Genomic DNA, 27,500 nt, shown 5'->3' on the forward strand with positions numbered 1-27,500 from the left:
TAAAGCGCCTGGAGTATAGAGATAGATTAAAGGAATTAAACATGTTTTCATTTGAGAGGAGATGTATAAGAGGGATATGATAGAGTTATTTAAAATGTTCTCAGATACAAACTACATAGATGTGAGATCTTTCTTTACCTTAGAGGAGGGAAGTAGGACTAGAAATCATGGCAGGAAGATTAGAAAGCAAGGCTGCAGGTTAGATATAAGAAAATATTTCTTTAGTCATAGGGTGGTAGACTTCTGGAATGCATTGCCAGAGACGGTTGTAAATAGCACTAGTTTGACAATGTTTAAAAACAGATTAGATAAGCACTTAAATTTATTAGATTTATAATTATGTATAGCGCTGCATGATAGTTTTTATAAGAAATTTACTATAGTTAAACAAGACATGATCCCCATGTATTTAGAATTAGTATATAATGTATTGTGTACTTGTAAGTGTATCTTTAAGTACTGATGACGAGGTCGCTGTGCGACTGATACAGGATAACCTAGATGGGCCCTGGTGGCCCTTTGTTATCCTATTATTTATGTTATATGTTATGTTATGTAAGACTTGTTAGGTAAGATTGCCTTGAGGTGGCCTCCAAGGCAAGCCTTATCTTGTTAGGTTAGAGTACTAAATGGTGTGCCCAGGGGGATAGGCATTACACGGTAATTAGATAATAACTGGTTAGTCTTAGGTGTTAGGTTGAGTGTCCTTGAGAAATTTCAGGGAGAAGCGAGAGACCGAGAACAAGATGGAAAGATGTATTGAAGCGTGTCATGAATAAACTTGGACTACAATGAATAGAAACTGATGGAAAAGGTTAACCTTAGTGGCTAACCATACTACACAGTGGGAATAACGTCGTATGAAGAAGAGCGAGACTCTTCGGATTAGTTATGGATGATATTTATTTCACTACTACCATGAACTCACCATCAACTCTGAATACCTCTTCGATTTTTTCACACCATATGACAACACTTGGAGAAAGGACACACTCATTCTTTCTCGAATTTAAAACACATTCAAGTTGAAACAACTGGATCAGCTGACTCTTCCCTAACAATACTTACGGTTTCAGCAGCATGTATGAGTTTTCTTCTTTTCAGTCTTCACAGGTCACAGCTTCTACGAGTCACTTTCACGGATTCACATTCTGTACACTTTTATCTTCCCCATTTCTCGTTGCCTGACACCATCTCTTTGCCACCTAAATATCAAATTCTTTCTTGTTCTAGTTAGCTATTAGTAACGTTGAGTCCGTGGAAGATGTGAAATCTGCAACAACAGCACCGCAGCGCTTATCCTCCGCTGTGAGTTTCTTTCAGCTGAGGTGCTATATCTACTTGGTGTTTCTTTAAATTATGTATTTCGGGGGGGTTTAGCGGTTAAGAGATTTTTTTGCTTTTTCATTTTACTTAGGACTAAATTTAACACCTTATGTAATATGACTACCACGGTGACCACACATTTGAGTCGAGTGAGTGAGGACTGTGAGACAGCAGCATGTAAAGTTGTAAACACAACAAGTGCCAAGTGTCACCGCCGGTAGGTATTCACGTCACATTTTAGTAACTTGTAGTATTTAAGTAACTTAGATTTATTACATAGTTATATTCAGTTCCTCTTGTGGAAAATATTTAGTTTATATGATACCTTTTCGTTGTGTGGTGAATAATTAATGTGCCTTTCTTTATAGCTGAACCCAGAAGTCACTTCACTTCACTGACATTTGTACAGACTACATGGATAAATAGTCGCAGAAAATGGGCCTTTTAATTGACACCGCCATAATGGTGGGGTCAATGGTGAGTAGCAATGTCTGTGTGTTTAGTCCAAGCTAGTGAGTGTAAGAGGTAGTGTGACAGAATAGCCGCACAGGTGTACTAACAATATGGAACACCTTGTCAGGTATTTTCATGAGAATAGGTTGGGAAATTTCTTTCTAGAGTATTATTTTAGTCTTTCACCAATTTCAATATGGCTTTTCTTATTCTTCCAGTAAAAAAAGAGCTTATTATTCTGAGTTATTCTAACCTCATATATACATAAAGATTTGTCTTTTTGGGAGAAAGCAAGCTTGATGGTTCCTTTGGCAATCTGCTGATGTGACACACCCATGCATGTAATGGATTTTTAGCCTTCCTAGAATAGGTTATGCTATGTTTAGTTAGTTTGGTTAGGTTAAGTTATGTTAGTTTGGTTGGTCAGTTTAGTTAGATAAGGTTATTCTAGTTATGGTAGATTGGTTTAGTTAGGTTACATTATTTCAACTTGGGCAGTGGTGTGTGACTGGCAGCTGGCGGCCATGGGTGAATGGCAGCCAGTCCTCGCAGTATGGGAACATTGTGAATTAATGTTTTTTGTGAAGACAAAGTTTTCTTAATCTGCCTTTTGTTTTTATTCAACATGGGTCTTGGTGATGACTTATGGTCTGATTTGCAATATGTAGAATTTACATTTCCTTGAGTTTCTTGTCAGACTTAAATCTAGGTAATGACTTTTCATGGCCATTTTGCTTACCTAAAGATAATTTTTGTAGTGTTTTCATGATGCTCTAAAGAGAGGCATTACACTTAGCTAGTTAAATCTTTGGAACACAGTTTGTCTTGCTAGAGAAAGAGAGAATGTTATATCAGTGGTTAGATTTACTGGTAGTTTAGAAATGCCCATATGTCGTCATGCTAATTGCATAGACAGCTCATCTACATTCTTCCTGCAGCTGGTGTTCTTCATCGGTGGTTGGGTGTGGTTTGTGAAGAAAATATTCCGAGACTATGAGGTGCATAACACATTGGTGCAGTTGTTTTTTCCTATGATCTTCATGCTGTCATGCACCATGTTTGAACTCATCATCTTTGAAATTGCTGCTGTGCTGGAGTCAGGGTATTGCTATCACTTTTTCTTGAAAATGTTGTCTTTGTATTTGTTACAACTCCTCATGAGTTGTATGTACTCAGTAAAAATGTTATAGTTATCCAGTATAATAAAAAGCTCTTGTAATGTTGATCTAAATACTTATGCACAATATTAATGAGATCTTGCTATATTAATCATAAAAACTTAAGACTAGTATCTGAGATGTGTGCACTTATCACATTGTTGATAAATTTGTTCCACTTGCCCCTGCAAGGTATCAGTTATGATGTGTTCTGGTTATTGCAGGTCTCGTTACTTGTACTGGCAGGTGGTGCTGTACTCCATGCTCATCATGCTCATTCTGGTCATACCCTTCTATTTATGTCACTTTGTTGTTTCTAACATAAGAATAGGTAAGTCAATCTGCTTGTGTTTATATGTAACTTTTATTGTCTTTTTTCATACAACATTCATGTGTAGGTTATTTGCAGAGTTATGTGATTTGCAAATAGTTAAGCATCAGTTTATTCTTGTAAAAGAAAAATATATGGTTTACCTGTTTCCTTTAGTTTAGACAAAAGTTATCTCTATTAGAGCACTATCATTATTGAATACCCATCTTTGCAGTGCGAGGAGAGTGGGTGAATGTGCTATCTTTGCTCACCTGGGGAGTGTTTATGGTGTGCTTTTGGAAGATAGGAGAGCCCTTTCCTATTCTTAGTCCTCAGCATGGCATTCTCTCCATAGAGCAGGCAAGTTTTGTTACTGTATTATTGTTAATAATTCATATAATATTGTTCCTTATCTTTAATGGATTCACTTTTTTTAGATCTGCTCTAAATATATTTTTGCTACATGTATATGCAAAACATTCCTGATGATGTGTAGTAATATAGAGGTAGTAGATATGATTAACACTGTAGAATTGAAAGACTAGCAGTCTTGTCCAATTTCTCTGTGTATAATTCACCACAGTCACCTGCTGGTCACCCAGCCAGTCTTCCACATTACAGCAGCTTATATTGACTGATTTTCGGGTAGGACTGAGACCATACTATACACCATATACATTGCGAAAGCGAGGCCACAACCCCTTCAGTTACATACTATACCTTTTGCTACTAGGTGAACAGGGGCTACACATTATAAGGCTTGCTCATTTGCCTCAACGCACTCGTGTGTGTGTGTGTGTGTGTGATTTGATATATAGTAAGAACATTGTTTCTGAGTTCATCTGTATACCTGCCTCAGAGTATCAGCCGCATTGGAGTTATTGGAGTGACAGTAATGGCTGCACTGTCAGGCTTTGGTGCTGTTAATTATCCATACACATCCATGAATATCTTCATGCGGCCTGTCACCAAGTATGACATCCAGGCTCAGGAACGGCGACTGCTGCAGACCATTGATGTTATTGTAAGCAAGAAGAAGAGGATTGCCTTGGCAGAGCGAGAGAGGATCACATCCAAAGTAAGTACACATTGATCTCTAAACAAAGCCCAAATTCCAGCAAAATGGAAGACCTGAAACAAGACAATTAAAAATGTAGTCAATTATATATATGTATTTGTAATAAGATGTATAGTAATCATAATCTAGTGATGTTTTTGTATGTAGGTATATCTTTTTTACAGTTATATCTTCAAAGCCAAACCAGCTGATGATACTTCATCTGATCCTTTTAGCCATTTCACATTTCATTTGGTCATTTTTTTATGTATAGTTGTCGTTCATCCGGCTAAACTGCGTTCGGGTACTCGGCTTGAGAATTCCAGGCGAGGAATTGGAGGCTGCATGTCTCCACCTCCTGTGCATCCTCCAGTCATGGGTTAAATGACAGTCTGGGATGGCCACAGTCTTCCACTGTGGGGTCTCCAGCAGTGCCGGGGGGGAGGCTTTTTTCAGGGCGGTGCTTCTGGTTTACCAGTAAGTTCCAGCCACTTCCTGCAGCCATCCTCAGCCGCTGGTCATCCTGGCACCCGTCATGCCACCAGCACCAGTTGAGGGTGGTCAAGAGTGTGGTATTGAGGAATGCGCACCCTCTCTGTCACCTAAATCCTTTCATTGCGCAGGTCTCTCTTCCTTCTCCGAGAAGGAGAGACGTCATCATCGTTAGCGATGGACAACCATAAGCAAGCAAGCAAGTTGTGTTATACTGTACACATTTTTTATTACATTGACTATACATTGATATTGTATTGTATTATGGCAGGTAAGTGATGATAGTAGTTCCCGATCCAGAATCTGGGGCTTGCTGCGCAGTGTTACGTCCAGCAGTCCTCAAGGCGAGAGTATGTCAGCTCTCAAGCAGGAGGTGGCAGCCTTGGAGGTAATACCATAACAGCATAAAAAGATAAATGCATTATAAATGCCAGTTTATATACAGAAGTAAGGTTAATCTGATACTTCTATATCTATACATTATCTTCAGTGTTAGATATCTAGAAACATATTGTACTACAGTAGTTCATGAATTATCACAAGAGATTCCTTGAGTTCATTGGAACTCCTTTCATATACTGCATTGTAAGCTGATTTTCAGCATAAGAAACCACCAACAGTACATAAAGAGAGAGAGAGAGAGAGAGAGAGAGAGAGAGAGAGAGAGAGAGAGAGAGACCTTTTTTTGGTTATCTTATACACTGGAAGGGATGTTGCAAGGGAGGGAGAGACAGGCAAGAAGAAGAGGAAGGTGAAGAGGCAGAACCTGCAGAAGATATTGATTTCTAAGGAGCAAACTCTTTTACTCGTTCCATAAAATAATCTTTATCCTAAATAATTGTAGTTACAATTGACTGGCTCAGGCCAAGTATATATCCAATGTTCCTCAGGCTTTTACTAATTTAACTTCCACTGTGAATGCTTCTCTTTTCCTTAATTCATTGACATCAGAATAGTCCACATTGTGCTGGGGATCCATAATGGAAGGCAAAAATTTTAACAAAGAAGAGCGAATAAATGCCAGTAGTAAATGGCACACAACCAAGACTGATCAATGCTTCCTTTCACAATCAGTCATCACACAACACATACCTAGCTTAGGATTCCCTGTAGTAAACCAGTGTTCATGTTAAATTCAGTGACCTGTAGCTGTGTACTTCTGATTATATTGGTTGTTTTTTCTGCCAGGAACTCTCAAGGCAGCTGTTCTTGGAGACAGTGGAGCTGCAGAACCAACGTGAGAGGCTGGAGTGGGCGAGCACCTTTCAGGGTCGTTTCTTCAACTTCATGGGCTACTTTTTCTCCTTGTACTGCTCATGGAAGATTTTTATTGTAAGTGATCATCTCAATAGGAATTTGAAAAGAATATGTATTGTTTTTTGCAAGATGAGTAGATATATAAACAGCCATAGTTATGTGAATCCTAAGAACCCTTTCACATGGAGTGATTTAGCAGTGAACAGAATATAAGGAAATAAGAGGTGCTAGAAGCTATCAGGCTTACATAAAGACACTGTATAACACTTAGCTACTTATTTCCACTTATCATTTTCATCCATATATATTTCTAAGCCTTTTTAAATCTCTGTAATGACTTAGGACTCACAATTTGATCATTAAATCAAAACTTATCAATGACTTATCTTTTCTTTGTTGCAGAGTTTGGTGAACATTGTTTTTGACAGAGTTGGTAGAAAAGATCCAGTAACCAAGGGTATGGAGATAGCAGTTCATTGGCTTGGCTTTGATATTGATGTCCAGTTTTGGTCACAGCACATTTCCTTTTTCTTAGTGGGCTGCATTATTTTCACCTCCATCCGAGGTTTCATTCTCACACTCACCAGGGTAAGTTTTGTTTTATACTTGAAATTCTATGAAATAGTATTGAAGAATTTAAATCAAAGCTGTTGAAGTGTTCATATAAAGAGGGAAAAATTTGGCATTTTTATGGAGTAACATGAGGCTGAAGAATTCAGCATAATTCTAGTTTGATAAAAATTTAGCCCACTGTTGCATTTCTGGAGTCTCTGGTGAAATTATTTGCTTTAGTGTAAGATATATGTATTTACCTACTATTGATATATTACATGATAACTAGAACTAACTTTTCTTAATACAGTTCTTCTATGCAGTGTCCAGTAGCAAATCTTCCAATATCATTGTCTTGGTGTTGGCACATCTCATGGTGAGTTATTATGCTTTTTTATTTCTTTTCTTGTGAATTCCTCAAAAAAGATATAGCTGCTATAGAATGTTTAATTTTGATAATTTATGTCTTAATCTTATGTCTGTGTGTAGATTCTCCACTTTAGCTGTTTGTTGTCTAATATCTATTTGTGTATGTTGTGCAGGGGATGTACTTTGTGTCCATGGTAATGCTGATGAGGATGAACATGCCCCTGGAGTACCGCACAATCATTACACAAGTGAGTGTGGCTCAGTGAAATATTCATGGTCATAAGATAGTTGATAGTACATGGCAAAAGTTTTTTTTTATGTTAAAGAAAACAAACATTGTATAATGAAATTTGTTTGATAATTACAATTATTGTGATATCAGTAACTGTAGAGAGATAGTAAGTGTACTTCAAGTATTCTAATGCTAATTTACTACTACTACCATTAATTTACTATCACATGAATTATATTTTATTGTTGATGTGTTGAGTTATAGAGAGGATTTAGTTTATTTCTTAAGAGTTACATAGGGCAGAAAGAGTGAGAGAAAGAATAAGAAACAGATACATGTAAGAGAGCTTATGGCAGGGTGGAGGATAAATAACATCTCTATACAACAAGACAGATATCATATCTCTAAAAATTCAGTTTACCTACATAATCATTAATGCTGAAGGAATATACCAGTGATCAGTCTTATCCAGAAGTGAGAGTTCATGTTCTCTGTCAGACCATATCTTTAGTAACCTGTCTTCTACCGCTGTTTTCATGCTGTCTGCTCTTCTGAACTTGCTAACTGCTTGCCTTCCCCCCTCCTGCGGCCTCGCTGCACAAGACTCTCTACTTCTTCTCATCCCTATTCTGTCCATCTTCCTAATGCAAGAGTTAACCAGTATCTTCACTCCTTCATTCCCTACACTGGTAAACTCTGGAACTCTCTACCTGTGTCTGTATTTCCACCTGCCTATGACTTAAACTCTTTCAAAAGAGGAGTGTCAAGACACCTCTTACGTTAACTGGACCCTCCTTTTAGATTTTTATGTTTCTCTTTCTACTTTTCTTTTAACAGGGCCTAATTTTTTTTTCCAACACTGTGTTTGCCCTTGGCCAGTGCCCTAATGTAACCTTTCTCAATCCATAATCTCCTTAAAAGAGTCATTCCTCATCTCCAGATCAACCATTCATTTGGAACAACCATATCTGTTGAACTTTCAGACACTAATCTTGTATTTTCTCCTAAAGGTGTTAGGAGACCTGCAGTTCCACTTTTACCACCGATGGTTTGATGTCATCTTTCTGGTGTCTGCCCTCACCACCATGGGCATCCTCTACTTGGCGCACAAGCAGGTCAACACCTCTGACAAAGCTGAGAATCTCTATGAACCCAAGTGGTGACATTGAGTTCAGTGTAGACAGAGGCAGACTGGCTGCTGGAAAAATTGAGACCAACACTTCCATGTAATTTATATCATTGATCTTTTCATCTGTCATCATCATCTCTTTCCCACCATAAGATTTAGCTTTGCATAAAAGATAAGAGTAGAAGAAATGGGTTAATATAAATCTGACAAGGATGTAGTGACACAAAAATTGTTCTTATATATGGCAAAATTTGCTTGAGTGATGCCTGTGCCTTGATAAGGAGTTGAGTGATTAGTGTAGTTGAATCCTAAAGAAGGTGCCAAGTAAAGTGATTATATATGTATGATAGATGGTTTTGTTGATTCTGGGCAGCCACTCATTCCCATGTTGAGGTTAGGGGACAGCTTTATAATAAGTAGACTTTTATGATGTACATACCTGCTTCATAATTATTTTGTCTGCCATTGCATGTTAGTATCCTTCTACCAATAATGTATGAGTCCACTGATTTATAATTTTTACAAGCATATATTTATTTATAAAATGGTGAAAGTGCATAATATGCAGTGTTTTATTTAGAAGACATAACTGAACCTTCTTCAGTTAATGTAAAGGAAATCAGAATATTTTGTTTCCTTTCCACTATATGTTTAGAGTGAAAGTTTTCTAATATTCATACATAATACTTAGGAGTTGTTTGTTATTAAAGCTGGAAATCTTAATTCAGACAAATAATGCCATATTCTCTACTGTTCACATTCCTTTGTAGCTTTCATGTTTTAGAAGAGTACACTGCTTGGCTAAATCTGGTTTTTTTTTTTTTTCTATCTAGTATCTGTCATATCACATTGACATTGCTTGCTCCTGAGAGAACACCAATAAAAAAAACTTTATGGAGCCATGTAAAAAAAAAAAAAAAAAAAAAAAAAAAAAAAATGCAGCCGCATGATCCTATGGCTGTACACTTTGTTCAAAGTGCAGATTATAAAGAATTCACATCTGAACCATGCAAGATCATGGAGCCATGGAACTTTTGAAAAGAACAATACTGCATGAGCCTGAAGGTGCACATTCCATCTGAGATTATCTAGCTATGCATTTCACATCCGAATCATGTACGTTGCTTTCAAAACAATAATTCAATATTATTTCATGAGACTTCACTTATTTCCTGAAGTGATTGCTTTCATGAAGGAATTTTCTTACTTCATAGAGTGCCTCGATCTTATTTGATAGAGTGTTTGCCTTGTGATATAAGCATGATCGTTTATTTTATTATTATTTTTTTCAGTATTCTTATTTATTTACGTATTTTCAGTTATTGGCGTTTAATTAATACCATTATCAAGATATTACTATGTAAAATGAAAAGTAATTTTTTATTCATATTCCCTGGTCTTTACATGCAAGCACTGGCCATTCAAGAGGACAAAGCATAATTTATTCCTAAGGGCATTTCACTTCAATGAGTGCCATTTGTTAGAGGTTACTGCCTACCGGCAAGGGTATACTGGAGGACAATGTGACGAGATTCTCAGTACTGTATTATGAATTTAAGAATCTCTCTCTCTCTCTCTCTCTCTCTCTCTCTCTCTCAGGACAATATAGAACTCAATTCTTTGTAGTTCCGTAAAATGATAAGAATCAGACATTGGCTTTCGTGTAACTTAATTTCTTTTTGCATATGTGAAGAAAATGCATATATTAATTAAGTTTTCTGGCGATGTAAGGCAGCCGCAGACAAAGCGCGAGGGGCAGCAGCAGCAAGCCGCGGGGACAACAAAGTCAGTGTTACTCTGTCAGTTGTAGAGGAAGTAGTGTTACTGTGAGCCTTTGTTGTACTGGAAAGTTTCAGGATTATCTGTGTACTTGGTAAGCGAAACAAATCTCCCTTTGAAAATAACAGCGTTCATTTTTGTGCAATGATAACCATCCGATTTGAAACTCTCCTTGGGAATAAGAAAAAGTGATGCGGTACTTTTATATGGAAAGAAAACAAAAGCAAAATACTGAGGATGAGACTCTTCATGTAAGAGAGTAACACCGGGTCTTGAGAGTGTACCGTGCAGCAGTCTCAAACGAGCCTGAAGTATGTCAAAACATATAAGGAATCGTGGGATGAGAGATGTGCCCAGGCCATCTGTCTGCTCTAGGGGCTGCCTGAGCGTAGGGCCTGTATGAGCACTGCCAGCTTGACGTGAGGAGCCTGCTGGGAGCTTAGGAGAATGACCACTGGCCTCACACACACACACACACACACACTTCCTCTTTCGCCGGATATTGGGAGTCATGGGAATGAGAGTGTGTCTTGTTCAGCACCAGCTTGAGTGCCCGCCACTGCTCTGAAGTTCTGAAAGGTTCATGTCTTTCTTAAACTACAAACCGGCATTGATTGATTTAATATGCACATTTTCTTAAGTAGTGATGATTACATACTATATAGCTAGACTATATATTCTATGGGTTTCGACGTTTCCATCCATTCATTCATTGATATAACAACTTGTGAAAAGCAAGGTGGCTTTATTAGTGCCATTACTTATTCTTTACTTCTGCGGCCATGTTAATTCATAAGCAATTAATCCTTTAGTCTTCAGAACTTACTCTACTCATACCAGCGTGCCTTTCTCATGTTTAGCTGGCCACTCAGCTAATGAGTATTCCACGAGTTCTCTTCGTTAACCCTCCTCCCTCACCATGAGCCTCCCAACCACCCCATCAACCCACACGGCCCACCCAGCCCCTGTACCCTCATAACCGCCACCCAGCCCACCCGTCACCATCACCACCACCACTAGACTAGTCACCCAGCCAGCTAGGCAGCCAGACCACAGCCTCCAACCCCTTCACTACCCAGGCCATTCTCCCTTCACCGCCACCAGACTGACCGTCCTGCATTCACTTCCTCACGCATCCAAATGCCACCTTTTGCAGGGAAAGCAAGTGCAGTGATCTTTAACACGTAATGGTAACTTCGCTGTGTTACTGTCTTATGTTGAAAAATTTGACATGGGGCATTTGCTTGTGAAATACTGCATTGAATCGTTCACACCATGTGTCATATGGAAATATCCGTGGTGAATGAATGAAGGATTAATATAATCATATCTCGCCTCAGTCTCCTCTACTGTAGTGGTGGAAGAGGCGTGATAGCTACTGGTTCACGCACTTTGCTTGGGCCTGAGACACATCGTCCAGCAAACGTCACGCACGCCACGGTAAGTCAAGGTTCAGCTCCTGCCAGATGTGTATTGTTGCTGTTTTGTCACTATCTTTACATGGTATGTATAGAATTACAGGTTGAGGTTCGAGTGCATGTGTGCACAGACCCACACGCAGATTGCCTTTTTATTCCAATATATATATATATATATATATATATATATATATATATATATATATATATATATATATATATATATATATATATATATATATATATATATATATATATATATATATATATATATATATATATATATATATATATATATATATATATTATTCCTCACTCCTCACTCCTCAGTACTCCTCAATACTCAGTACTACTCAGTACTCCTCACTACTCACTACTCAGTACTACTCACTCCTCACTCCCACTACTCAGTACTCTAATCACTCCTCACTAATCCTCACTCCTTAGTACTCCTCACTACTCAGTACTCCTCACTCCTCAGTACTCCTCACTACTCACTACTCACTACTCACTACTCCTCACTACTCAGTACTCCTCACTACTCACCACTACTCCTCACTACTCACCACTCACTACTCCTCACTACTCACCACTCACTACTGACCAGTACTCACTACTCACCAGTACTCACTACTCAGACTCACTACTCACCAGTACTCACTACTCAAAGGAACCACCACCACCACCACCACTACCACTACCACTACCACTACTACTACTACTACTACTACTACTACTGCATTTTATACGTTATAATTTTATTTTAACGAAGATGCATTCCCTCAATCCTTCTCTTCTTCACCCTGTTCCATCCTCATCCGCACCCTCACCCCTCACCCCTCACTCCTTTCCCCGTGGCATGGAGGCAGCTACTAAAGGGGAGAGCAGCGTGAGTCAGCATGGATGGGAGTAGGAGCCGGGAAGGGGGAAGGAAGGGTGATATGGTAACCCGAGGCATTGGTCTAACTTACTGACCCCCATACTATGAAGGGTGGCCTTTCATCACGCACTGCATACTTCCTACTGTGAGGCTGCTGCTGGTACTACTACTACTACTACTACTACTACTACTACTACTACTCACACACACACACACACACACACACACAACGTAGTGTAGTGGTTAGCACGCTCGACTCACAATCGAGAGGGCCGGGCTCGAGTCCCAGTAAGCGGCGAGGCAAATGGGCAAGCCTCTTAATGTGTGGCCCCTGTTCACCTAGCAGTAAATAGGTACGGGATGTAACTGGAGGGGTTGTGGCCTTCCTTTCCCGGTGTGTGGAGTGTGTTGTGGTCTCAGTCCTACCCTAAGATCGGTCTATGAGCTCTGAGCTCGCTCCGTAATGGGGAAGACTGGCTGGGTGACCAGCAGACGACCGAGGTGAATTACACACACACACACACACACACACACACACACACACACACACACACACACACACACACACACACAGTGGACAGTATATTTAAAGGAAAGCCGTACTGTCTACAGTATAATTAGGTAAATACATACATTTAAACTATGAACCATTTTCCCTTAATCATTTTTACTATAGACTGCCATTTGGTTTAACTACGGTTGCTCTCTCTCTCTCTCTCTCTCTCTCTCTCTCTCTCTCTCTCTCTCTCTCATTCAGAGGCAAATAGACGTGATTTTTCCATTCTTTCGCCACTGTGTCTGTTTCCGGCGTCCGCTATGCCACACGCAGCCCTAGAGGAAGTAAACTTTGTAAGGGTGCTCACCTGGACCTTCAAATCCCTCTCCTCACAAAGGCCCTCACCATCTCGAGTGACGGACGCAGGTGTCGATTTACAACTACTACTACTGGGTCTGTCGCTCGGTTTCCTTCCCACATCCCCAGTTCACTCACTAGTACAGATAGATAGCCTTGCACTTGGCCTTAGCTTCCTTTCCTTCCTCATGCTGCTATTCTTGCCATAACATCTTCGCATCACGTAAAATTTAGATATTCCAGCATTTTTTTTTTCTGTGGTTGGTGCTACAAGTCAAGTTAGGTTACGTTACATATCCTAATCTATGTTAATTGTTGGTGGGAATGCTTAGTTGGTGCCAGTCATGTTAAGTTAGATAACGTTACTTAATCCTAATGTAAGTTTATCGCATCCCACCCTAAACAGTGAAGCTGACATGGTTCATTTTCACGTGATTCGCTATTCTCTCGGCAGCGCAGCTCAGTGCACAAAACCCTACCCTTTGCCTTGTCTCAGTCCTTGCCCTTGATCCACCCTGCCTCTCGCCCTTCACTCAGCTAACAGTACCCACTCTTTACAGTACGTATTACCTAACCTTGCCCTTACGCACTAATCCCTCGGTCATCGCCACCTAGCCACGGAGCATGCTTGAAGAGAGAGAGAGAGAGAGAGAGAGAGAGAGAGAGAGAGAGAGAGAGAGAGAGAGAGAGAGATCTTCCGCCATTCTTTGTGTCTGGAAATACCGAATCCCACCCTCTCTTGGCTGGTAGTGTCAGGCCTTGGTGGGGAGGATGATCTCGTCACCGCGAAAGACGTGGCGAGGGCTGCAGGATGGCCGTCTGCGGGTGGAGAGCGGCGGGAGGCACGAAGTGTGTGTGTGTGTGTGTGTGTGCAGGCGGCGGAACAATGGTTTTAGTGTTAGCGACCTTCCCACCCTAACATCAAATACAGAGGACTTTCATGTCTGTCTGAAAGTTCCATGTGTATGTCTAAATACCTCATCACTCGTGTTTTCTATTCTAGGCACGTCGTCACCGCTACCTAAGCGTTAGGTGTTTGTATTGTGAACCATCATCGACTTTCTATCTATCTCGTTTTTAGCGGTTCCCTATCTATAGTACACCAGACAGAAAGGGAAGCAGAGGCGAGAAGCGAGGTTCCTGAGACGGTTTCCCCCGGTTCCTCTTTCATTACGGTCTCTTTGCTGTCCCCTCTCCCCCCACCCCCTTACTATTCTTCCTGCCGCTGTCGTACGTCTGGCAGCCCTGCCCACCGGCATTCCTTCTCTGCCACCACATGATGGCGAGGAAACTAGGAAAGCCATGTGATGATACAACAAACATTTTGGCTAGAGTCGTGTAGATCCTTCAATTATGTTACTGAAATAAATAAAGGTAAGTTGTAAAAGCTAATGCAAACAGGTAAGGAAAGATGCTTGCCCTGCCTCACACCAGCCACCGTCATTCCCTTGACTTATGCAGGTATATTTGATTCCTTTTATATTTTATTTCGTAATATCGCTGATTATAATCTCTCTCTCTCTCTCTCTCTCTCTCTCTCTCTCTCTCTCTCTCTCTCTCTGTGTGTGTGTGTGTGTGTGTGTGTGATGAATGGCGTTTATTAGTCAGGGAAGAACATCGCAACAAATTCTGAAGTGTTCCTTTAAAACCTGGACAAAACAAGATGAGTTGCAGACTGCAAGGGTCATTCTTGCTGCACTTGCACGGTAACAACCCTGGAGGATATTGATAGCCGGGTGAGTTGTGCGTACTGACCTGAGAAAGAAGGGACAGGGTAGCGGGACACTGGTTGTGGCCATGTGGCCGTTGTGACGGGTGTCTGGAGTAACAACGTACTTCCTGCCTCCACCATAGCGATACCTGAAGACAGGTGGGTCAATATGTTGGAAATGTCTCCGCACATTATACTCGTATTGTGTGACCGTCTCCTTCCTCGCTGTGTCATCGTCTCAACAAAGTATTAGTCAGTCCCCTCATGCTAGCAGTCTTTGTTCAGGACTCACGTCACTCATTAACTATGCTGCATCATTACAATGCATCAAAAGATGCCTCCTCGCTAGATTAAGTGTGTGATGAAACGAAAACATTCTCAGCCCATGCAGTGATCTACGAAGGTCTCGTTACTCTCTAGCGCTGTTTTGATCGTTGCTTTCCCAGGCATGTCTGCATTTTGTACTGCATTTGACCAAAGCAGGATAGTGTAATTTACAAAATTAATTGATATTAACATGTATTGCGCCTTTCACTTGGTACAGTGAAGTGTAACGGTTCGGCGGAAATAAATGAACTTCATTGCTGTAACAGCGCTATCAACTTCAAGATTTACTGGTTCGAATCACCAGCAACTCTGAACGATAAGTAGTTGGAGGGATTGCTCAGTGAATAGGAACCGAATACAATTTTCAGGAATATGTTCTCACGGTTATGTGGACAAATAGTGCCAAGTCATGGGGTGATGGTAAAAATCTGTAATCCTTCTTGGAAGCCTTAACATCTTGCTGTTGTGTTGTTACCAAACGTCGGTCATTTAAACGAGCTACTTCGTTAAATTAACCATCGTTGCTAGTTCTGATAATCACCGGAGCTTATTGAGGTCATTGCCAGCACTGGGAGGGCCTATCACCACCCTCTCTTGAGGGAGGAGTGAAGCCCCCTAACACACACGGCCAGGAGTGAGGCGAAGCAGTTTTTGTGTTTGAAATGAGTCAAGAACTAAGAGGTGACCTTGAACACTCACCGTGACCACCTGTGTGTGTGTGTGTGTGTGTGTGTGTGTGTGTGTGTGTGTGTGAAGTTCTCCCACGCTCTCATCACGATAGACACACACATATACACACACAAAGGAGAGGAGGAGGGTGGGGAGTCGTTAAGTCCCCAATAGAGAGAGAGAGAGAGAGAGAGAGAGAGAGAGAGAGAGAGAGAGAGAGAGAGTTATATGTGTTTTGGGTTACTACACGGATGAGGCTTAGGAAGTGATGGTTAAAAGGAAAAAAAGGAAGGGGAAAAGTCGGCAAGGCTTAAAGAATTGTGTTTTTGTTTGAGTTGTTGTTGGCGGGAGTGTTGGTGGTGCTGATAATTCCTCTCTCGTATCCTTGCACATCTTTTCGTGTATTGGAGAAAATGTTCGGACAGATAATGTATTTATTCTTATTTTATTTTAGGAGCGATGATCAAAGGTTTATTGGTGGTTAGTTTCAAAGATATTACAAACCTAACCTCTTCAATACTGGGACTCACTTTTTTACCATAAGATTTCTGTACGTTAAGACCATTTTATTGACATTAGGAAGGGTGTATGAAGGGTAAAAGATTAATGGCAACAGTCTTCACTATTTTAAGTCCTCACATAAGTTCTGAATCTGTATAAAATCATCAAATTGTAAGTAAAATGAATATGAAAACGCGTCATGATACTCAAATGGCTAATTTAGGATATATACTGTACTGCATGATTGAATAACTAACTCATTCAAGGGGATCCATCATATTCTGTGACAATTACGATAAGAAGAATAGGAAAAATAAGGAGACTAAGATGTAGAAGAGAAGGATAATGATTAGGAGAAAGAGACGAGCAATGTGAAGGAACAAGATAAGTAGGAGTAAGAAAAAAGCGATTAGGAAGAGGAAGAGAACTATTTTTTCGCGGGGGAGGGAGGGGAGAGAGCAAGGCAGATGTGATCAAAGGAAGAGAAGAGAAGAGCCACGTAGAATTTCGTGAGAAGTAGGAGTAAGGAGTAACAAAAATGAGAAGAGGAAGATGAAAAAAAATATTGAGAATGTAAATATGAAGGAGGAGAGGATGAAGAGAACGATGAGGGAGAACAAAGGAAGACTAGAAGGCGTGAGAATGGGAAGAGGAGGAAAAAAGATGGAGAGAGAGAGAGAGAGAGAGAGAGAGAGAGAGAGAGAGAGAGAGAGAGAGAGAGAAGCGATAGCAGTGTGGAAGAGGAGGAGGAGGAGGAGGAGGAGTAGTTTAGGAGTTTGATGATAATAGCCTTTTATTATATAGCAATTTTCTGAACTCTCAAGACATTAATAGTGTTCTTGCGATCGTCCATAAGTGTCTGGCCTTGACCCTGCGGCCTGAGCTGTAGACTGCTGTGTGTGTGTGTGGAGGGCTCAGGGCAGCGAGACCAGCTGTGCCACGCCTCTCTGCCAGACCCCACGCTTCCCTCCTCACCAGTCCCTCTTCCTTCCTTCCTTCCTTCCTTACCACATCCTCTTCCTTCCTTTTTCACCATATCCCCCTCCATCCCCACCACACCACACCCTTCCTTCCTTCTTTATTTACTTCTTTTCCTTTCACTGCCCATCACATCTTCCGTCTCTCTCTCTCTCTCTCTCTCTCTCTCTCTCTCTCTCTCTCTCTCTCTCTCTCTCTCTCTCTCTCTCTCAACACGTTATCGTTATATTGTAAAAACACAAGTTCTTGCAACGTTCCCATCATTATCGTACATCTTTGCTGCAACTTCATCTTAACGCAGTGTTTTCGCCCTTCTCCCCTGCCTGCTGGTCCCTCACCACATACACGCTCGCAGCCTCCCTTCCCTTGCATGACTCAGAAATAAAGCAGCTTACTCTAGAAATATGTGAACAGGACCTTGATAAGTTTCAGCGGTTTTGTTTTGTAGTGGTATGTAGTTTATCAAGGAAAATTGCTTAAGAAAACAAGAAGATTAGGATGAATTAAAAATAGGAGTTAATAAGTAGTTGATACGTAATTTGAGAACGAAAATATTTTGAGATAAAAGTTACATCACAATTTTTGAAGATGTGAGGGAAGATAATGTGGGAAGAGTGACATGGACGTAGGAAAGAAAGAAGAGAAGTTATGGAGGGGTGCTGTTACTAAAGCGAGACTCCCTCCACCTACAACTGAACTAACGTTGCTTGCTGCACCACTCATCTACCTCTCTCTCTTCCACACACACACACACACACACACACACACACACACACACACACACACACACACACACACACACACACACACACTGTTACGTTCACCGGTTAAATGGGTAAGATTGGCATCAGGGAGCCGGTGAACAATAACAATAAAAAAAAAAAAAAACACTGCAAAGGGGCACTTAAGAAGCTATTTAATAACCCAGTAACAAAGCACACATGAAACTGACATACACATATACATATAACACACAAATAAATATAACAATAAAGAACCCAACTTAATATTATCTAACAATAATACTAATCCTATATGGAGGCAATGTGGAAAAAACGGGACGAGGGGAAGTGATACTTGAGAAGTGTCGCAGTGGTGAAGTGCTGGGTGATGTGGATCCCATGGTATTCCAAGAGGCGGTGTGTTCACTGGTTGAGGCCTTGACCTCGACTGACTTCAAAAATCAGGGAGCTCGCTTCCGCTTGAGTCGAATGGGGCCGCGTGAATCCTACTTCGGGACAGGAGCGGGGCTTCATGAGACGGTGACGTGGAGGGGAGGTGGAGAGGTGGCGAACGAGGTAGCAAGCGGAGGAGGTGATGGTAGTGGAGTATGTTACGGACGGGCCGTAACACACACACACACACACACACACACACACCGTCAACAAGTTCGGTTCTCTTCACTTTACACACAACCAAACATTCTCAAACTTACACCCTTGGTTTATTTGAAGCAGCCTGTTATACTCTCCCAAGCACAAGTGTTTCAGCTATAGATCTCCATATCATCTCATCTTACTGGACCTCCTTTGTACCCATTGCCGTCATGCTGTCACTAAAAACACTCCACTCCCTACAGGACCCCTATACTACACAACCCACACACACAGCATCCCAGCACAAACATACTCTCCCACTGCTCTCAAGTCCCCAGCTGTTACATTTGGGAGGCAATCAGTGAGGGCCTCAGTAAGTCGCCTTGAAGGACACGCACCCTCACCCTTTTGTTATATCGTGTCTTTCGCTTCTATTGCCGGCTTTTGTGAGTTGTGTTGTGTGTGTAGCGGGTACTGGTATAGGATGGGAGGGCCGGATGGTTGGCAGTAAAGAGGGTGGGTGATGTTGTGTATGTCACGTCGGGAGGAGAGGCTGCCTACCAAATAATTAGTGAATTTGTATGTGTTTGTGAATTTATTATACATGTTGAATGTTGTTGTTGTTGTTGTTGTTGTTGAATGTAGGATGAATTGGCTTGAAATTGACTGTTTTCATTTTTATTTATTTATTTTTTCACCCTGCATTTGTGATTCTCTCTCTCTCTCTCTCTCTCTCTCTCTCTCTCTCTCTCTCTCTCTCTCTCTCTCTCTCTCTCTCTCTCTCTCTCAGGTGATGTCTCCTATAATAACCTTTCCTCGTGATAATAATGGGCGTCACCTTAGGAAATAATGAGTTTCTAAATGAGGCTCGTTTCCCCTTCCTTGCCTGTTTGTTTACACTGGTGTCGAGGCTTTGTCAATCGCGAAGGCCTCCCTCCCTCCTTCCGCCCTCCGTGATTGATGGGTGGAGGGAGGGAAGGAGGGAGGCAGGCAGGGAAGAGATGGCCGAGTCACGTATACACCAGCTGTCTGCCATCCAACAGTGCCTTCCTCCCTGCCCATGTCGCTGCTCTCATCTTGGTCTGGGTGCAGGCTTTACGTTGATTGACTACACAGACCAGTGAGACCACCACACCGTCGAGAAGTGTCCTGCTCTTCCGGGAGATCCTTTGTTGTGATGGCAATGGGCGACCGCTTGTAAACAAACAATTCTCATCATACTAAGGTCGTGGCTCATGGTGAAGCAGAAGCTGTTCATATTAAGATACAGGACATTACGCCAGGCGCGTCCTTTCCCTAAATGGCTTGAAGCGTCTTTGCCTTACTTTCCATATTGATTGCCACTCGTTTTGAAGTGGCGTGGGCCTTTTAGCCGTGAAGGCGGATCCTCACCTTCAACCAAGTGCAGCTGTTGTAGGTGGCGGGCAGAAGGGGGAAAGGGGTGACAGATAGAAGCCTTGTTTCTGGGATACACAGTAAAGGAGACTCAGAAAAAGCGGGTGTGTGGTGGCGCAATATTATTCACACTTTCCATGGTGACACAAGTGGAAGTGAAAGTTGCTCAAGTTGATACTGTTGTGTAATTGTGTATGTGTGTGTGTGTGTGTGTGTGTGTGTGTGTGTGTGTGTGTGTGTGTGTGTGTGTGTGTGTGTATATATATATATATATATATATATATATATATATATATATATATATATATATATATATATATATATGTGTGTGTGTGTGTGTGTGTGTGTGTGTGTGTGTGTGTGTGTGTGTGTTTACACTTTGTGCCAGACTTTCCAGTGACACAGTAGACGAGTAACATGTGTGTTGTTTGGTCGGGAAAAGTTGTTGTACAGCAGACAGACTCAAGTGTGGGACATCTGTACGTAACACACCAACAGCTAATGAAGAAAACTAAACAATATGATATCTGAATCCTTTGAATTGATCTCCAAAATCTATACTTTGAGAAGAATTTTAACGTAGTGAACGAGAAATAATCTTGAACTCATTACGTGAACAAGGTGTTACTGGCACACAACGCAGGCCTTCACTATAGATGCCATGCAAGCGGTACAGAGATCACGTTACTTCAAGGGCACAGACAGAATCAACACTGAGAGACTTAGAAAGGGAAATGCAGTGCCTCATCTACTAACACCATGACCAGAAAGCATGACCGGAACACTTGACTCTGAAAATAGACACACACACACACACACACACACACACACACACACACACACACACACACAGTGATGCCGCGGCTGTTAAGTGCATGGAAAGTTTGCAGTGCTGGTTCCATGGTAAGGTGCATGGCATGTTACCCACCGATAGTCCATCTGATCAAAGTCACACATCACCGCGCCATCACCATCGCCCGAGGGAGACAATGGTGCAGTGGCTGCCGTGGATTGTAGGGACACCTGTTTGTGCTCCACACGTATCGCCTTTTGCGATGAGGCTTTGTGCACATAACATAGGTACTGAGAATACAGGAGCGCCAGATAGGCTGACGTGTTTGCAAGACCATGCGTGTCGTAGTCGTATTATAATGGGTCGTAGTAGCAATAACAGTCGTAGTATATTGGGATCATAGTCGGTCACTTCATATTTGCATATCATGAAGTCAATTTGAATAGGGCTGTTTACTGTAAGCCTGCAGAAAAGGGAGGTGCGGTGGCGGGGAGGCGGAGAAGGGAGGGGACTGGGGCGGCACACGGTGAGAAAGGAAAAACCTCTTACCATAAATATTGTCGAGTGTAGAGATAAGAAAAGATTTTGTTAAAGTCACATGATATATAGAATACTCCTATAGAGAATTAGTTACTGATGGTACTATTGCATACATGTCTGTCTTGGTGCCCTTGTGTGTGTGTGTGTGTGTGTGTGTGTGTGTGTGTGTGTGTGTGTGTGTGTGTGTGTGTGTGTGTGTTTAATGATTCTCTCTCTCTCTCTCTCTCTCTCTCTCTCTCTCTCTCTCTCTCTCTCTCTCTCTCTCTCTCTCTCTCTCTCTCTCTCTCTCTCTCTCTCTCTCTCTCTCTCTCTCTCTCTCTCTCTCACACACACACACACACATATCTAACTGTCCACATCCTTTTATTAATACACCATTCTTTATCCTACACAAAGCATCATTACCTGTGACTCAGCTTGACTTTCACCTCATTACCTGTTTCCAATTAAGCAGGAATGACAACTGCGTGACATGCTAGTAAGGGTGAAATTTGAAACCTTTTGTATATTTCTTTTTATTATTATTGTTATTGATTTTTTTCGCGCTAATCTATTGTGGGAGAAAGTATTATTTAACTATCTATCTGTCTGTCTTTCTCTACCTATCTGTACGTGTGTGTGTGTGTGTGTGTGTGTGTGTGTGTGTGTGTGTGTGTGTGTGTGTGTGTGTGTGTGTGTGTGTGTGTGTGTAATTATCAACCTGTTATAAACTTGATTCAGGGACAAGATAAAAACGAGTGGACTCAAACACGTAAAAGAAAAAGAACGAACCATATATAGGAGAGAGAGAGAGAGAGAGAGAGAGAGAGAGAGAGAGAGAGAGAGAGAGAGAGAGAGAACGCATGTATGTTAGTTTATTACCAGCATAGGGCGCAGTTTGGGTATCTACGTGCGTCTGTTTATGTATGTGCCTATAGGTGAGAAGCCAGTCCAGGATGTGTTCTGTATGGGCTCTTCCTCCAGTGCTGGTTTGGGCTGGTCTGTCAGTCTTAAGTGTCCTGAAGTGCGGGTTGAGAAGCACCAGAGGAACCTGATTACCGAGGCCAGTCAGGTTGGTTGGGAATCATCGCCTTCTCTCAGCCACTACAAATGAATACGGGGGAGCCTCCTGCTGTGATCGCCTACCCAGGGACCAGACTGCTCAATTACTGCTGCTGAGAGACTGATCACACTGAGGAAGCTGACGACTCTCTCACTCTTGCCTTCTTGGATCACGCCGCACTCATCTGCTCGTGTTCTTGATTCTTTCACTGGGATACGTGACAATTAGCTACACCCGAAGCATTGTGTGAAGTTTTCTTGAACATCAACAAGAAAATCAGTGTTGAGAAAGAGTACTTTTAGCAATTTCTTCTTATTTTAAGGTTGAATGTGGTTGTATAATATGTAGAGATGTCTTAGAGACTTAGAGTGATTGGTGATTAGGAAGAAAGGTATAACAAGTGACAGTTCTTTATCAGGTGTACTTGTAACAGGTTTCAGTGGAAGTAATTGGGTTTCTTTCAGAGGTGATGAAAAACTGTCCTGCTATCTATAGAATCACCGAAAAACTATCCTTGAAAACTGCAATAACTTCCACTCGTGTGATCAAAAGTAACTGAGAAAGGAAGAAACGTTGAGGAATACGAACCGTAGAGAGACTGCAAGTGAGTAGTGATAAATGATCCTCTCGGTGAGTCTGTAAGCCACACTGAAAATCTTCCTTGCCCCATCTCGACTTCTTTCAAAGGGGACTAACTGAAATTACACGTTTTTAGAAGCCTTTCCAACTCTAGTAACAGATATACATTGAATTATTAACAAGAGAAACACTCTTGAGAAGTAAACCAATCATCTTCTGTAAGCCATATTCTGAAAACCTTCCTTGCCCCACCCCGACTCCTTTCAAAACGCCACTAGCTAAAATTACACGTTTTTAAGAGCCTTTCCAACTCTAGTAACATATATATATATATATATATATATATATATATATATATATATATATATATATATATATATATATATTGAATTATAAACAGGAGAAACACTCTTGAGAAGCGAGCGAATCACCTTTGCGTGTGGCTGTGAGAGAAGCAAAGCATTTCTTAACACAGCCACTGTCATGAACGTGGTACACCGGAGCAGGCAGGAAACAATAGGTAAGGTGTCCTGTTCTGGGGGGAAGAGTACTACATCAAGCAGGTGGCGGCGTGCATGAGAACAAAGGCAGTGAGAAGATGCTGCAGGTGTGCCAGGCTATATAAGGCACCTCCTCCTCGCGCTCGTATGTGTACTAGAAAGTCGAAGAAATTGAGGTGACACGATTACTGATTCACAACTTGGCGAGGGAAGTGCGAGGGATGGGCAGGCTGGGGAGGGAGGGCGTGGGTGATGCGGCGGCTGCTGGAATGTGAGCGGTAGAAAGATGAATGCATTTTTTTCATTTTTATTTTTTATTTATTTATTTATTTCTAAGAGGAAATCTGGCCAAAGGTAACAAACACGATTAAACAAAAAAAGGTCCACTTAGATGCCAGTCCCCAAGCAGATATAGATGATGGCTGTTTTCATTCAGGAAGTGGTAGAAACTGATGTGGTATGCAGGGGAATGTTGGTTAGAGGGGATGTTGGTTAGAGGCGAATGTTGGTTGGAGGCGAATGTTGGTTGGAGGGAATGTTGATTAGAAGGGAATGTTGGTTAGAGGGGAATGTTAGTTGGTATCATTGTGGGGTGGATAATGGTGATACTCCGTTTGATTTTTTTTTTTTTTTTTTTTTTCTTCTTTTGGTTCTTCTTTTTCTTTTTTGTTCCGTGTCAAAATAGTGTTTTTTCATATTTTCCTTTTTCTTATTTTTCTCTATCTCTTTCTGTTATTGTGTATTTTCTCCTTTTTTTTTTCCTTCTCAAAATTGTTGTCTTTCTTTTCCTTACCTTCTCTTCCTTATTTCATTTTTCTTTCTCTCTTTCTGTTAACGAGTCAAGAGTCTGATGAGAGAGAGAGAGAGAGAGAGAGAGAGAGAGAGAGAGAGAGAGATTGTAGTCGCAGTAGTGATCATATGAATGGTTAAACCCGCAGACTTTTGCTTTAGAGTGACATGGTGGTGGCGTGCTTGAAGAGTCCGCGTTGAGGAGGAATAAGAGAAGATGACAGGAGACTAAACAAATAAAATAAAGTAAAATAAAGGAAAAACAACAATAATGGAGGAGATGAGAGAGAGGTGAAGGAGGAGGCGAAGGATGATGATGTGAAATAATGGGAGAAGGAAGAAGAGGAAGAGGAAGAAGCAACAATGGAGGAGGAAGAGGAGTGGGAAAAGAAGGAAAAGCAGGAGGAAGAGGAAGTTTCTCACGATTCACGACTCACGTTAAACTCAAACCACGTAAGGGTCGCAATACAGAGAGAGAGAGAGAGAGAGAGAGAGAGAGAGAGAAGGGGGGGAGTGATACCTTCAGAAGAGGTATTGTGTTGTATGCAAAAGGATCTTTGTAAACTTCGTAACCTGCCAAGGAGGAGGAGGAGGAAAAGGAGAAGGGAGAGGAGGAGGAGGAGGAGGAGGAGGAGGAGGAGGAGGAGGAACAATGGTGTCTCTCTCAGAAAAAGAAACAGAAAAATCCATCATTTCTTTCCTAAAATAAGCCTTGAAGGAGGGAGAATGAGAGAGAGAGAGAGAGAGAGAGAGAGAGAGAGAGAGAGAGAGAGAGATTCCATACACCTGCAGTCGAACTCTCTATGGCGCAATACAATCATGTTATTTGAGCGCGGGATGTAAATTAATATGTATGTAACTTCATGAATTCCGTTTTGTCTCTCTCTCTCTCTCTCTCTCTCTCTCTCTCTCTCTCTCTCTCTCTCTCTCTCTCTTTTCTGGTGTAATAATGAAAATAATAATACTCCTTTTTAATTCTTCCCACTTCACTTGACTCTCACTCCCTTCACACATATTCCTCCACTCCTTCCCTGTCCACAAACCGTATCCTCTCTTCTTATATAACACTCCTTTATTCCTTCACCTCCTACTCCATTTTTATCATTACCTTCCCCTCTTATTTCTTTCCACCTTGCTCTATTCTTACTTGTATATAAAATTTCACTCCACCTCCTACTCCTTACGTTCTTATTTTCTTATGACTCCACGCCTTACTCCCTCCATTTATCATACTTCTTCACTCCTTAGTCTCTCCTAACTCCCTCTAGGATAGCCGACTCCGCACTCACTCCTCTCTTCATTCCTCTGTGCTTATACCTCAAATATTCTCTCTCTCTCTCTCTCTCTCTCTCTCTCTCTCTCTCTCTCTCTCTCTCTCTCTCTCTCTCTCTCTCTCTCTCTCTCTCTCTCTCTCTCTCTCTCTCTCTCTCTCTCTCTCTCTCTCTCTCTCTCCAGACTCTTTCATCCTTCTTTCAGTTGTCGCCATCTGAAGGACGTGTGTGTGTGTGTGTGTGTGTGTGTGTGTGTGTGTGTGTGTGTGTGTGTGTGTGTGTGTGTGAGTGTGTGTGTGTGTGTGTTGTCCCGTAAGTATTTTGCAGTGTAACCTTTAAATAATTGATATCCACCGTGAAGTTACCGTTGTGTGTGTGTGTGTGTGTGTGTGTGTGTGTGTGTGTGTGTGTGTGTGTGTGTGTGTGTGTGTGCCGTTATTTTGGGTGCTGTGGATTACTTCTTTTTAGTTTTTGGTTCATTATTGTTGTCATTGTTAGTTGTTGTTTTTGTATTTTTGTTTTTCGTATTGTTGATATCCGTGTGTTGCTGAAGTGGTGTTGTATTCAAAGTTATTATTTTTGTCTATTTGTCTATTTATTTACCTTTCGTATCTAGATTTATAATGGAGTGTTGTTGATGATGATGTTGAGGTTACGGTGGTGGAGAGAGAGAGAGAGAGAGAGAGAGAGAGAGAGAGAGAGAGATACTATAGAATGAGTCAGATGAGGGAATATAGGAAGCATATGACAATAGTACATAGTTATGACATCAGTGCGGTGACATTCCGGCGCTGTGTTTTGTTCGTCCTTGATAACAATGCCGTCACCTGAGTTCCCCTGCGTCACCCTTCCTGTTGGGCAACGGTGAGGCTGCATGGTGCTGACGGCTGGACGAGGAACTAGTAACGAGGGAGAGCTGAAGAAGAGATGGTGACTTGGGGACAGGTGAAGGACAAATTAATGGTGACTAGGGGACAGGTGAAGGACAAATTAATGGTGACTAGGGGACAGGTGAAGGACAAATTAATGGTGACTAGGGACAGGTGAAGGACAAATTAATGGTGACTAGGGACAGGTGAAGGATAAATTAATGGTGACTAGGGACAGGTGAAGGACAAATTAATGGTGACTAGGGACAGGTGAAGGACAAATTAATGGTGACTAGGGGACAGGTGAAGGACAAATTAATGGTGACTAAGGGACAGGTGAAGGACAAATTAATGGTGACTAGGGGACAGGTGAAGGACAAATTAATGGTGACTAGGGGACAGGTGAAGGATAAATTAATGGTGACTAGGGGACAGGTGAAGGACAAATTAATGGTGACTAGGGGACAGGTGAAGGACAAATTAATGGTGACTAGGGGACAGGTGAAGGACAAATTAATGGTGACTAGGGGACAGGTGAAGGACAAATTAATGGTGACTAGGGGACAGGTGAAGAACAAATGGTGATAATGAAAAGATGAAGAATAAATTAATGGTGACGAGAGATATGAGGGACAGATGAAGAACAGAAGGTGATGAGGGATAGATGAAGAACAAATAGTCACGAGGAACACATGAAGAACAAATAGTCACAAGGAGCTGGTTAATCTCTTCAGTACCATGACGCGTTTTCATATTCATTCTGGTGACTACTTGGTGATTTTATACAGCTTCAGAAACATATGTTGGGATTATAATAGTAAAGACTGTCCATTAATCTTCTGACCTAGACCCTTCCTAGTTCAATGAAATCGTCTAATCCTCAAAACTCAAGATAAAGATGCGTCCCAGTACTGAAGGAGCTAAGAGGGATTAGTAATGAGGGAGAGACGAGGAAT

General features: G+C 41.5%; 3 protein-coding genes across 8 annotated transcripts in view; 2 read left to right on the plus strand and 1 right to left on the minus strand.

The window, feature by feature from the left end:
• LOC123517797 (F-box only protein 31-like) overlaps positions 1-1,206 on the minus strand; it is a 9,704-nt gene extending 8,498 nt beyond the window's left edge. For 4 of the 5 annotated variants that reach the window (XM_045278273.1, XM_045278272.1, XM_045278275.1 and 1 more), the window contains exon 1: positions 1,069-1,206. The gene's annotated coding sequence lies outside the window, so the exon portion shown is untranslated. The remainder of the gene's footprint in view (positions 1-1,068) is intronic. The other variant, XM_045278276.1, reaches the window with a different exon arrangement.
• LOC123517796 (Golgi pH regulator-like) lies at positions 1,170-8,895 on the plus strand. 2 transcript variants are annotated; one of them, XM_045278271.1, is made up of 12 exons: positions 1,170-1,308; positions 1,695-1,803; positions 2,718-2,881; positions 3,161-3,267; positions 3,482-3,606; positions 4,106-4,324; positions 5,067-5,183; positions 5,984-6,127; positions 6,455-6,640; positions 6,915-6,980; positions 7,147-7,221; positions 8,216-8,895. In XM_045278271.1, exons 2-12 carry the CDS (start codon positions 1,762-1,764, stop codon positions 8,366-8,368), a joined length of 1,398 nt encoding a protein of 465 aa, XP_045134206.1. In that variant the 5' UTR covers positions 1,170-1,308; positions 1,695-1,761; the 3' UTR covers positions 8,369-8,895. The 2 variants fall into 2 exon arrangements, with proteins under 2 accessions (XP_045134206.1, XP_045134205.1); XM_045278270.1 differs by lacking the exon at positions 1,170-1,308 and adding an exon at positions 1,404-1,543.
• Positions 8,896-11,116: 2,221 nt separating this feature from the next.
• LOC123517795 (pleckstrin homology-like domain family B member 1) overlaps positions 11,117-27,500 on the plus strand; it is a 97,968-nt gene continuing 81,584 nt past the window's right edge. Inside the window, 1 exon segment of the mRNA XM_045278269.1 lies at positions 11,117-11,553. The gene's annotated coding sequence lies outside the window, so the exon portion shown is untranslated.

The sequence above is a fragment of the Portunus trituberculatus genome, chromosome 42 (assembly GCF_017591435.1).
Source record: "Portunus trituberculatus isolate SZX2019 chromosome 42, ASM1759143v1, whole genome shotgun sequence".
NCBI classification, from domain to species: domain Eukaryota; kingdom Metazoa; phylum Arthropoda; class Malacostraca; order Decapoda; family Portunidae; genus Portunus; species Portunus trituberculatus.